The sequence below is a fragment of the Acinonyx jubatus genome, chromosome D2, assembly GCF_027475565.1.
Source record: "Acinonyx jubatus isolate Ajub_Pintada_27869175 chromosome D2, VMU_Ajub_asm_v1.0, whole genome shotgun sequence".
In the NCBI taxonomy this organism is placed as follows: Eukaryota; Metazoa; Chordata; class Mammalia; order Carnivora; family Felidae; genus Acinonyx; species Acinonyx jubatus.
Window position 1 is genome coordinate 52,058,784 of NC_069393.1, and position 13,546 is coordinate 52,072,329.

Genomic DNA, 13,546 nt, shown 5'->3' on the forward strand with positions numbered 1-13,546 from the left:
CAGTGTGAAAGGCACTTTAATGGTGGCAGGAAGCAGACCTGTGGGAGCCCAGAGCAGGAGTGAGTCACTCTGCCAGAAGCAACCAGGGAACACTTCACAAAGAATGTGACACTTGAGCTGACCTTGAAAAGGATGAGTAGGAGTTTGTCAGACCACAGAGAGGGAAGGCAGAAGAGCCTGTCCCAAGGCTCCCAGTTGTGAGCATACGAGGTGTGTCTGGGGCCTGGGAGAGGTCCTTGAGCAGCAGCGCGCCAGGGCTAGAGAGCAGAGGAGCTCGGGGAAGGCCAGCTCCGCCTTAGGAAGGAGTTGGGACCTGAGCCATCGTGGAAACCCGACATCTTTTAGGAGTCAAGAAACATGATCATGTTGGGCTGCGTGGGGAATGGACTGGAGTAGGGCAGAAAGGTCAGGAAGTTGCCTGGTGGTCCTGCTGGAAGGCGGGGAGGAGGCAGTGGGGGCAGGGAGCAGAAATGAGGTCTTGACGACGCTGAATCTGCAGGACTCAAGCTTGGATGGCACAGGCAGGATGACGGAAATGTACTGAGAATGGCTTTGAGGCTTCTGGCCCCCACCCCATGGCCCGTTTTCTTGTCACCACCTTGTAGCATCCTTCAGATGTCAGAGGACATGTCCCTGCCCCAGAGGCTGGCTGTCCATTATCCTAGGTTTCTAAAGAAATTAAAGGTGGGGGCGCCTGGGTGGCGCAGTCGGTTAAGCATCCGACTTCAGCCAGGTCACGATCTCGCGGTCCGGGAGTTCGAGCCCCGCGTCAGGCTCTGGGCTGATGGCTCGGAGCCTGGAGCCTGTTTCCGATTCTGTGTCTCCCTCTCTCTCTGCCCCTCCCCCGTTCATGCTCTGTCTCTCTCTATCCCAAAAATAAGTAAACGTTGAAAAAAAAAATTAAAAAAAAAAAAAAGAAATTAAAGGTGGATTTGAAACAGAACAGAAACACACATTGCTCACCTTAAACTCTCCTACCACAGAAGGATCTTCATTTTCATCGGATTTGCCTCGATACAGCTTGAAAGTATCCGAAAAGTCGGTCAGGCCGCCGAATTCTGTTACATCCTCCAGTTCACAATCATATACCTGAAAACCATCAACAGCTTCTTAATTTCTCATTAAAATGCAGGTGGGGTCTCAACCAAAAAGACTGGCAATACCAAGTGGGCATGAGGGTGTGGATGCAGCAACGGGAACCCTCACATCGCTGGCAGGAATGTAGAAGGGCACAACCACTTGGGGCAAACATCTGGCAGTTTCTTATTGAGTTAAACACCCAGTGACTCTATGATGCAGAGACTGCATTCCTAAGTGTTTATTAAGAAAAATGAAAACACGTCCACGTCCACATGATATGAGAAGGTCTGAAGCAGCTTCATCCTCAGGAGAATGGATACACAAATCGCAGTATATCCGTACAATGAACTGCCACTCAGCAATAAGAAGGGACAGAGTACCGATACACAGGACAGCGTGATGGATCTCAAAACAACTGTGTTGGGCTAAAAAAGCCAGACACACACAAAATACATCTGGTATAAGCCTGTTTCTATGGAGTGTAAAAACAGGCAAAAGCAGTCTATGGTGATAAACCAGGTCAGCTGTCTCCAAGAGGGATGGGCGATGGTGGATAATTGGCTGGAAGGGGTGCACAGGAGCTCTCTGTGGTGATGGAAATGTTCTCTGCCTTGTTTTGGGGGGCAGTTTACACGTAGACGCATACAACTATCACAACCCATTGAATGGATTCCTTTATTGTACGTAAATTATACCTCCATAACAGAAACAGGAGAAGAGAAGGAACAAGAATGAGAATGAGGGAAGAAAGGAGGGAGGAAGGGAAGGTGGTTCGGGGACTGATCTACCTGACCAGTTTGATCATTTTTCCAAATTAGTGGTTCTTTACATGCTGGTGTTTCTTGAGCTGCACTGAGATGTTATGATAATAAGGTGAAAATATGTGGAGGTTTTACTACTTTGATGGGGAAAATCATTTTAATGGCTAGATATTTCTCATTTAAAATTTTTTTTCCTCCCATGCAATGTTCTGAAAACTTTAGCATTTGCTTCTACTTAAGCGCATTAATTATAGCCTGAAACATGGAATGAAGAATTGGAAACTCAAAACATTAAACCAGGAGATCACAGATAGCCAGATCTGCCTAGCTCAACAGTTCACCTTCCTCCTGGACACATGTGTCCATGGTTGTGATGGTATGTTATACCCATGTAACAGAATCAACTTTTCAGCTGGTGAAATGGATGCCTGTTTGGAGGACAGGCATGTTGACATTTCACACTGTTCTGTAAGAGCATGACTTTTAGGGTTCCTTGGGTTGAACTGGATAATTGTTGGCCTAATTAGTGTGGTGCCAACCCATTCCCAACCCTCTGTCAGATGCCCCCAGCCCCAAAGTGGCAGTCACATAACCATAAATCAACAGCTGTCCTCAAGCTCCTGGAATCTTGGCAAAGCCAAAGCCTATTGCAAGAGGACTCTCTAGGAAGCCAGAGGTGCCCCGGGCCCCTCCCCATCACCTCCTTTTGTCTTCTACTTAGCTCTGCCCATGGTCAGTTGCAATGGATGCGATTCCCTCACCCACAGCAGCACAGGCCCAGGTACCTTGAGTTTGGAATAGCCCTTCTGAAGGTATTGTCCACATTTTTCATGTTCCCCTGTGGAAGCATAAAATTTGCTCCACCAGTCAACGATTTCTTCCTCCTAATGAAAGACATCAAAATGGAAAAACCTTTATTTAGTATTGACGTGGATTTCCAATCAGTGCAGGAAAACCCATATGTAACAGGTAAGAGAAATGGTACTTCTGAACCTGAAACAGGGGAGATGATAGGATTTTTGTTTACATGTAGATTCAGACTCAGCATTCACGATTCTTCTACCCAGAAGCTACAGGTGAAATGACCATCCTTGGTGGGATCTAATGCCCAGAGCTATAATAGATTCTTTTTTTTAAAAATATTTTATTTTATTTATTTTAGTTTTAGAGAGAGAGAAAAAGCATGAGTGGCGGAGAGGGGCAGAAGGATAGGGAGAGAGGGAATCTCAGGCAGGCTTCATGCTCAGTGCAGAGCCCCACATGGGGCTAGATCCCACAACCCTGGGATCATGAATGACCCAGCCGAAATCAAGAGTCAGACGCTCAACCTGCTGAGCTACCCAGGTGCCCCTAGATGATTTCTTACAGCCTATAGACACAATATATTCATTAGTCTGATTTTACTTTTTTAGCCTGTTGACTTGATATTTATATATACAAATTAATTAGATAAAACTTCCCTTATATGTTTTCCACTATTTTATTTCTTTAGTCCTTATAGCCAGCAATGCATTATAAAACAAAGCTAAGCTGAGAGGTGGAAAAACTGGTTCTAACTCCAGTCCCATCCTTTACGTGATAAGCTGTACTCTCACATTATAAGCCACATCGGTTTGGGCAAGTTATCCAACATCTCTGAGCATCAATTTCTTCATCCACCGAGTGGGTAAGAGCACTACCTGTCTCCATCTACTTCAGAGAGTTGTTTTGGAAATCAAAAAAGATCATTAGGAGAAAGAGCTTTAAAAATGATAAAATGTAAAACACAGTAGGGAGGCATTATGGGTCATTTAGACAAGTGGCTCCCAACCTGTCCTTGGGGTTTCTAATTCAATCAGCCTGGGGGAGTCCTGGGCATTCGGGAATGTTTTCTTAAATTCCACAGGCGATCCCATTGTGCGGTCAGTGTTCAGAACCTCTGGTTTAGACGGGTGGCTCTTGGTTGGGCAGAGGGGATAGCATATCAGAGTCACTTGTACAACAATTTAAAACTGCAGAAGCCTGTAGTTTATTAAAGGCTGCTATAAGTTCCACTCAAATTTTTAACAAGAATAGAGCCTCATCAGACCCACCCATTGCTTATTTTAATATACCTGGGAAAGAGTGATCTTGCTGGGGGGAAAAAAAACAGTGTCACCTGTAACATAGACTCTTAGTCTGGGTAGGGGCAGGGAAGGAACACTCAAGAAAAGCTATTTCCTTTCTGTGTACCATAGACATGCAAACACACACACACACACACACACACACACACACACACACACTATACAGAATTATTTCCCCTTTATAGTCAGTAAACTAAGCCTGGATTTTAAAAAGTTTCTTTACATATCAGCTATAGGCAGAAAATCTAAAATGAATCTTAAATCTAGCAAAGTGTGTACAATAGTTACCTTTTCTGTCAGCTGTTTATCACATATATGCACAGGAAGAGGGCAAACCGTGTCAGGTCACACAGATATGGAGACCCCATGAGCATCAGGTTTAAAGAGAAAGAGAGAAGGAGAAATTAATTTTCATGCATGCTTTAGATGATCAACATTTTGATGGATTATTTAACGTATTCAAGATGATCTCATAATTAAACACACCTTCCTGGTTTCTTCTCTGAAAACGTGCACATGAGTTACAAATAGTATTAAAATGGAAGGGTTGGAGGTAGCCACCCACATCCCATGTTCTCAAGGGTTAGATAATCTCATTGTCTGCCAGCACAGTAGTCACAAGATGGGAGGGATGGGGGTGCATGGAAGTGTGGCCACTCATCAGTCTGCCCCCAACCTTTCATTTCACTTAGCTCCTAAAGTATTCCCCAAATTGGCCTTATTCTTATCCCTTCAAAAACTCCTGTCAGGGGAAAATCATGTCTAGCATGGCTGCAACATCATCATGTAGCTGCCTTTCCTTGCTTTTTCCCCATGCCTCTGTTACAGCACCAAATACAGATGCGTCCATCAACACTGTTCGAAGATGTCAAGTTTCTCATGGTCAAATGCTTCCATCTGAACTTCTGCATGGAGAATCCACCCCTGATCTCAGGGTGCATCCAAGAGATGAGGGAATGGTGAGCTCGGATGCTGGGCTTGAGTTTTCTTTCCGTGCCTGCTGGTTGTCATCCAAGTTCACCTTCAGGGGCAGTCTGAGGAACTGCTATCTAGACCCCCTTTCTGAAATCCTAACTTCATTTCTTATGTGAGGAGACAGTAGCTCCTCATTATAGGCCCTTCCTGCAGCTGTTGTATGAGGCGGCCACAGGGCTTCCTCTGTTAAGTGCCCCTTGGTGTTTTCTGATTGGCGTTTATTCAGTACACAGCATTGCCAAGAGAGGCAGAGAGATAGACAGATGTAACAGTTTGTTATATTAGATTCATACCAAAGCAGGATTAAAGGTTAAATCGCAGCCAGATTGAGATTTTGGAGAGAGGGACTTTATGCCAAAAGTACATTCACATTCTGAATGGTTCCTGAATTTTTTAAAAAGATTTTTAAAGTCTGTTTATTCACATCTATTTTTAGCTATTTGAAATCATTTCCAAGAAGAGAATAGTTCATGGTTTAAAAAGCGTGACTCAAAACAAATGTCTGGTTTTAAAAGTTAGGATTAATATGGGAGAATTTATTCACGCCCATTTACTCAGGAGTTCATGTGGAAAAAGGATGCGAGCATCTCACGAAGCTTGCTTTATGGTATCTGCATGGCAAGAATCTCCCTGGGCTTCAAACAATCACATTTGCTTAAAGATCACCTTTCACTCCAAAATCTAGTATTAGAAGGAATCTGAAAGGAGAATTCAAGTCTTTAGACCAAGGTCCCCATGGTCCCAAGCAGCTTCATGCCTTTTCTCATCATACATACATGCACTGTCGTTGGAGAAGCCATTTTGCTGAGTGCTGTTGACATACTGCTTAAACACTGGAATTGGAAGGTAATTGTTGAAATGGCCATGTAGGAATGCCCATGTTATCTGGCTAGCACTTACCAATTTGCCCCAGGCACCACCTTTCTTGTGGTAATGCTGAGCCCATTTAAGAACTCCCAGAGATCCGGGGCACCTGGATGGCTCAGTCGCTTAAGAATCTTTGGCTCAGGTCATGATCTCATGGTTTGTGAGTTCAAGCCCCATGTCGGGCTCTGTGCTGACAGCTTGAGCCTGGAGCCTGCTTTGGATTCTGTGTCTCCCCCTCTCTCTGCCCCTCCCCTGCTCGCACTCTGTCTCTCTCTCTCAAAAATAAACATTAAAATTTAAAAAATAAATAAAAAGGAACTCCCAGAGATCTCACAGGGCAACGGTGTGAGTTTCTGTGAGCACAGGACAGTCACCCAAAGCCCTAGCCTCCAGCCCACATCAACAGCAGTTAGTTTTGACTTACTCTCTCAATTTACCCAGATTAGTGGTAACGGACATACATTACACATATATCACATGTACATGTAATGCACGCACATCATGTACATGTAATATAGGACATCAGCAAAGTTGTTATTATTTGCTCTTCCAAAGCTCAACTTCATTCATTTGCCTTTGCCGAGATGTGTACTGTCTTCCCTAATGAATGGGTGGAGTCAGTTTTTGAGGGGAGATTCCAACCGGCCTTTCCTAACACAGTGTGCCTCAGCTAGGTGTTAGCAGAACAAGCTGATTAAAGTCATGTACAGTATAGTAGTCCCCACTTATCAGCGGAGCATACGTCCCAAGACCTTTAGTGGATGCCTGAAACTGCGGGTGGAATTGAACCTTGTATATATTATGCTTTTTCCTATATACACATACCTATGATAAAGTTTAATGTATAAATCAGGCACAGTGAGAGATCAACAATAACTAATAATTAAATAGAACAATTATAACAATATACTGTAATAAGTTTTGCGGCTATGGTCTCTCTTTCAAAATATCTTATTGTACTGAACTCACCCTTCTGATGATGCGAGATGATAATATGCCTAAGTGATGAGACGGGTGAGGTGAGTGATGTAGGGGCTGTGACGCAGTGTCAGGCTACTATTGCCCTTCTGACAGAAGGAGGACCGTGTGTTTTGGGACAGTAGTCGACTGCGGGGAAAGTGAAACCTCAGATGGGGGGCGGGGGGCACTGAACAATGGCGGTTCCGAGTGCTACCACCTCCAATCCTGTTCCGCTGCAACTCAGATTCTATGATGTAAACTAACCTTTCACAATGTGTTGTTCCAGTAGCCCAGTCACCGGTCAACTACTGTTACGAAATGAGTGACAATATCAGCATAGATTGGCCTCGATTCTTCTTGATCCCCCATATGTAGGGCTACCGAGGACACAGCAGGCACGAATAAGAATTGTTTGGCGATGGAAAGTAAGAAAACTGGAGACAGGTTACAGAACAGGATCTAAAACTGCCTTTTTCCTGGGCCGTTGTGAAAATGTATTATCAATCAAGGTTCTTAAGTATACAGTACTTAATTTCTCCCTAGGCCACCACTGTTTTGGTGGGAATATGTGAGGTCGTTTGCAAAGCAAATGTGGTGTTTCGCAGATTTGATATTGTCATTTATGACTGTGGAGGATTCCCAGGGAACAGAATCAAATGCACTGCGACACAGGGCTGGCTGTGGAGACCACATTTCATATGGTCCAGTTGTTAGTGAGCTTAATGAAGTGGGAAGGAAGTGAATTTTTTAAAAGGCACTGTTTATGGACATAACATATTAAAGTGCAATCATGTGCATTTTTTGGCCAGTTTGCACATTAAAACATGCTGTGAAAGTCCATCCTAAATGCCAACACAAACAGGGAGATATTTGATGTTTTCTTTTTTCTGGACTGAGACCTTTCGTCCCCCCACCCTCCCTTTCCTTCTTGTAGAATTGGCTGCAATGGTTCTAAAATAGGCTCCTGAGTGAGCATTTCCACCAATTTCTTCACCTCAAAACCACAGTGAATATAAAAATCTTAGATAACCCACACACGGGCAAATAGGGTCATTAAAAATCCATGACATTTCTACTTCATGCATGCACCCCTTCTTTGGAATGTTCAGTGCTACAAACCACTTCCTGAAATTTCTCTTTCTAGCAAATGGTATCATTCAGACTGTTCACACCAATGGTTCTCAGACCTGCCTGCACATTAGAAGCGCTTGGAGAGATTTTTTAACATACTGATGTTTACTAGGTCCCTCTTCCTCTGGGAGGGTGGGGCCTGGTCCTGGGTATTATTTTAAGTATCCCGGGTGACCCAGGGTAGAGGACATTAATCTACACAACGTCATTTAATTACTGATGAGTGTAAGATTCAGATTCTTTATTCTACCTCCATAAATTGGCTTGGTTATTATTATTTTAATTGCATTGAATGGCGGTTTGCCTGAATTCGCCCAATGCCTAGGCACCTGGAAAATAAAACTGATATTATCCGATGATCAGTTCTGAAACCTACCTTTGAAGCCAGTAATGGTTTGGTGTCTTCTATTTCAATAATGACGTCCCGGCAGGGTGGGGTAGACAGAAGGGAGGCTGCAAGACAGACAATTTCTCACCCAAGATACTTAGGAAGAAAACAGTACTGAACATTCTAGTTGAAGTTCAAGTTCAGCAGCCACAGTGGAAAGTAGACTTTACTCATGGGTAGGACTCACTGAGTGTACAGGACCATCCCTGAATGGAGAAGGTGACCCAGTAACTCATCACTTTTCCCAAAACGTGATGTAGGTTTAGACATTTTCTCTTGTCTTGGACAATTAGCCCAGTGCCTGTACACAGGAAGTGCTCAAAAAAGAACGGTTCAATTGTATCAAGAAAGACCAATGTCTCTAGAGGACATGAGCGGAGAAGGAAACTCACATCGGAAGGAGCTTCAGCTTCTTAGAATCTGTTCCCAAGACACAGCAAAGCAAAGCAGGGCAAACAGTTGCACATTTCAGGCCTGAAGCTGCAGGCGGCTCATTCGGCTCCGGTTCCCACGGTGGGAGCACAGGGAAGAGGCGTCACCCTGGTTTTATGCAATTCCCAGAATACGGCTGACCCGGAACAACACGGGTTTGAACTGTGCAGGTCCACTTATGTGTGGAATTTTTTTAATGCACTATGGTACTGTAAATATATTTTATTTTCCTTATGATTGTATTTTTTTTTAATTTTTAATGTTTATTTTTTGAGAGAGAGACAGAACATGAGCGGGGGAAGGGCAGAGAGAGAGAGGGAGACACAGAATGTGAAGCAGGTTCCAGGCTCTGAGCTGTCAGCACAGAGCCCGACACGGGGCTTGAACTCACAACCGCGAGATCACGACCTGAGCTGAAGTCAGAAGCTTCACCGACTGAGCCACCCAGGCACCCCTTATGATTTTCCTAATGTCTTCTTTGCTCTAGCTTACTTTATTGTAAGAATACAGTGTATAAAATATACAACATACAAAAAATGTGTTAATGGACTGTTTATGTTATTGGTATTCAAGGCTTCTGGTCAACATGAGGCTATTAGTAGTTAAGCTTTAGGGGAGTCAAAGTTGTACATGGATTTCTGACTGCATGAAGGTCAGTGCTCCTAACCCCTGCGTTGTTCAAGGATCAACTGTATTTGTGGCTCTGGATTTTGGGATTAGTGCAAGGGCTCAGGGGTAGCCCCTGGGCTCACCAGGTTTGCTTCCAATGAAGCCTCAGCCTAGGGCACGGGTGTGGGTGAGGAGTATGTCTACCCTTTATGGAAGACGGCATTGGGCAGTCAGACATTCAATGGGAGGCCAGCACCCAGACAGAACAAACTGCAAAGCCAAAAGAACCTTCTGTTTAACCCACCCGTGTAGGACCAAAAGCAGGGGAGGGAGGACACATATTTTAGGTATATACCACGTGCCAGGGAGTGGACTAAGCCTTTTACGTACTTTATCTCATTTAATCCCTCAATAATCCTGTAGAATATGCACCATTATCCCCATTATAAAGATTAAAAAACGAATTGAGGCTAAGAGAATCCAAGTTACTCGCTTCAGGTTAAACAGCCAGTAGGAAGTGGAAGTAGATGACCTAGGGCTGTCTGACCCCAGAGCTTGTGTCTTAACACGCCAGCGCCCAGGGCAGAGTAAATGCTCAATGAAATGGGAAAGGATTAGGGGGACACTGGGGAGACAGGGAGAGTGACATTTACTGAACATCTGCGATCCTCCACTTGCTGTGCCAGCTCATTCTATATCCATGCAGCACCCCCATCCCTACCAGCAGTCTCTACATTTCCAAAACAGGCTCCCCCCAAAACTTCTGCCAGCTACAACACAGGACGTGACAGCCAGCTGGGTAGGTGTGCGGGAACACAACTATATGCAAGCTCCTTCTTAGCAGTTCTCTGCTTTACCAGCCTCACGTAAACAAAGCCTCAAGGACAGGAGGAAAGCTATTCTGTATGCTTCTGACACTAGGCCAGCCAATTACATTCCTCAACTCTTACTCTATTTTTGGTTTTAAGAAAGTACCAGATTCTAGTCTTGGGAACATTATGCTTTGCCCACCCCATACTCCTTACGGATTTTCCTTTTTGAAGAGTTCTGTGAAACCTTGACCATATTTCACATTAATTACAGAGTCACTAACCAGGAGACCTCTGCCTGAGCCCCATCCTACCCGCCTCCCCCGCCCCCCCCCCCCGCCCCCCCCACCCTGCCCCATAGCTACCAACAAGTCCACACTCGGAGGCCAGAGAAAGATTGCAGAATTTGTGATTTCACGTATTTGGATCAAAGAACTTTGTCTCATGAAAGCAGCAGGGGCAATGCTAGGACAATGGTTTCTCTCCATTGAGTAACCCCAAATTAAACAATGCTGCAGTTATAGTAATCCTTGTTGCTATAAAAAAAGTTGCTATGTTAGGTACTACCAATTCAACACAAAATGCTTGGCATGGGAAATTTCTGGATAAACTCATGTAGGTTTATTTTTGCCCACGTGTGATTGTGGATTTTATTTTAGCCTCTTCTCTGAATCAGGGCTATAGGATGCTGAAACAGATGAGTTTCAGATGCTCTGTCAAATCAATACCAAACCTTCTGGAAGATTAAATAGAACTGGTTAGCAGGACAGCTGCTTAAACAGAAGACATCTGTTTCAGTCTTGAGGCACCGACGATCAGCTGAATGAATGTGTGATAGTTCCCCACGGCATCTAATCTCATGAAGCCAGGGGCCCTGGAACTTTATTCACTATGCTGACCCACTCCCCAGCCCCTAACACGGACCCTGGCACACAGTAAGCTAAAAACAAGTCATTATTGAATGGGCAATAGCAAAATGCTATTCATTCGCTGTTATTTATTTGGAGCCCTAAGGTCAGCACCATGCCCCACTATCATTTACCTACGAATCATGTGACCTACGGCAGACAAGTCCCCAGCTTTTCCTCCGCGGATATAACAATGAAATAGTATCTTTCCAATGACATTGCGATAACGGGATGCGCTCATGAGGACGACAGACAGAAAGCAATTCGAAATGAAAATCCTCCCCCCCACCCCGCTTCACTGCTCAGGAGGGGACCGCTGTATTTCTTGCTCAAAGCATTTATCACACTGACTGCAACTACTCATTTCCTTGTTTGTCTTCTCTGCTTGACTACATGAAAACATTATGAAGCACTTAACATCGCCCGAAGAGACAGCTTATGTTCAGCCAGGGATAGGTTACTTCAGAAGGTAACAGTTTGGGCGCTGGATGCCACCCCCCCACCCAAACAAGGTGGGAATTCAAATCTAACTTTACCACCTACTAACTATAGCACCTTGGGAAAGTTACATAGCCCACTGGATATCAAATGAGTTCTTCATCTGCATGAATATTTTTTATCTTGAGGAGGTCTGTGAAGATTTAATCAGATCTCACATGAAAAACCCACAGGGATATTTATAGACGTGAATTTTACCTTTTAGCTGTGGCACAAGATCCTCCTTTCCCGCATAAGGGTCGCAGCGAAAGCGGTCCAGGCGGTCGATGGTGCACTGCCCAACGACAGGCTTCCGCCCAAACTGCCTGTGGTCAATGACCTTGATCACCAGCGGAGGCATGTACAATTCTTCCTTGGGCAAGAACTGGGGATTCACAGAGGTAGGTGTCACTTCTCTGTAGCAGAACTGCCCAGTAAATTCTCCCAAAGGGACCAACCCAGACTTTTTGCCTGATTGGTATAGCCCTGGGGACTCACAGTACGTAGTTCAGGAATTTTATGTGCTAGGCAAACAGCATAGTGCTTCAGGACGGGAGCTGAGCCAGACTGCCTGGGGTCAAATCCTGGCTCTGCTACTAGGAACCGCTTGGCCTCAGGCAACTTTTCAAAGCCCCAGTTATCTCCTCAGTAATAGGAGGGTTGTTTAATTGATGTGTGTGAACTGCTTAGAATAGGGTCTCAGTGCCCAGTCACAGGATGCAGACTCAGCATTTAAAAGTAACTGAGATCAAACTGAATCTCCAAGGGAAATAACTGTGGCTTGGGAATCTTTTAGTCTTGGAAGTTCGGTGTCCGAATGGAATGCTCATTTTTCCTCGACTCCTCCTGTTCTTCCGTGTGGAATTTGGTGGCCTCGATGACATTGCCTGATTAGGGAATCATGGGCTGGTCTTGGGGTCTGCCTGGTATGTGGTTCAGATACATTTCCATCTCTGGCCTTGCAAAGGAATCGAAGTTGGGGTTGACTGGCTTTTCTCCTGCTGACTGAGACTAGATTCAGACTAGAACACGCGGGGGGGGGGGGGGGGGGGGGGGAGGGGCTGGGGAGCAGGCAAGGGTGGGTGGAGTGGCCTGGGGCGATCACTTCCCGATTGGATTCGGGCTTGCAGCACCCAGGTGGCACTCCATCTGCACATTGCAGGGGGGAGGAGGACGGGTTTTGCAGCCGGAGGAACCTAAGTCCAAACTCTGGCCGCCTACTTGCCAGCTATGTCCCTGGTGTAAATTACTTATCTTCTGGGTTTCCGCTACAGTGGGTGTTTAAGGAGTGAAAAATGCCTGTCTTGCAGGGTGAGAGCAAAGACAAAAGGCAGGGAGTATGAAGGCAGCCGGCACCCAGGGCTGCTGCTGTCGCCTCTCCACATACCCACTGCCGCACAGGTGTGGCCTGACACTCACTTGCAGGACCTGAATAAGGTGTCCCCCTCTCTAGTCCTCAGTTTCTTCATCTGTAAAAGCCCAGGTTAAATCACAGGACCCTAGAGTTTGAGAATGGTGTGCTAGCGACACCAAATGACTAGGGAGAGAAAAGGAATGTGAAGGTCCTGGGCTTTCTACTCCATCAAAGCCAAGGAAATGCCTTGATTTTATCTCTTTGATATAGTACAGTAGGATAAGGATTTAACTGCTTTAAAAGCAGGAGGACTGGGTGACCTCTTCTTGCTCCTATGGGGTCCTATGATGGAGGACCGTGAACCGGATCTGACACTGTCCCATATTCCTAACAACCCGTGGAGCAAGGTGGGTGCCTTCCAGAAGCACCTGGAGGAGGCGCGCAGTCACGGGCTGTTAGGGCATGGCCCCACTGCCCCAAATGGGCTCCGCACCTGCCCTTCCCCAGCCAGCCAGTGCCTGTCTGGAGGCTTCCAGTCCGTACACACTTGCAAGGGCAGGACTGAGGGTTAGTATTCTGCCCTCAGGGGACTGACCCAAAGCCTGAACCTGGTAGCTGAGCAGATGAAAAGTTTATTCTAGAAATACGTATTCTCATAAATATTTCTGTATCACTGGGGATGTCTAAAGC

At 45.4% G+C, this 13,546-nt stretch overlaps 1 protein-coding gene across 3 annotated transcripts in view; it reads right to left on the minus strand.

Annotated features, from left to right (window-relative positions):
* The window catches only part of MYOF (myoferlin), a 151,313-nt gene that overhangs the window by 22,919 nt on the left and 114,848 nt on the right, over positions 1 to 13,546 (minus strand). For 2 of the 3 annotated variants that reach the window (XM_027062643.2, XM_015061900.3), the window contains 5 exons: positions 11,722 to 11,887; positions 8,256 to 8,332; positions 4,235 to 4,246; positions 2,627 to 2,725; positions 964 to 1,089 (listed from right to left, as the gene is read on the minus strand). In XM_027062643.2, the coding sequence (XP_026918444.2) occupies positions 964 to 1,089; positions 2,627 to 2,725; positions 4,235 to 4,246; positions 8,256 to 8,332; positions 11,722 to 11,887 (480 nt within the window). The remainder of the gene's footprint in view (positions 1 to 963; positions 1,090 to 2,626; positions 2,726 to 4,234; positions 4,247 to 8,255; positions 8,333 to 11,721; positions 11,888 to 13,546) is intronic. The other variant, XM_015061901.3, reaches the window with a different exon arrangement.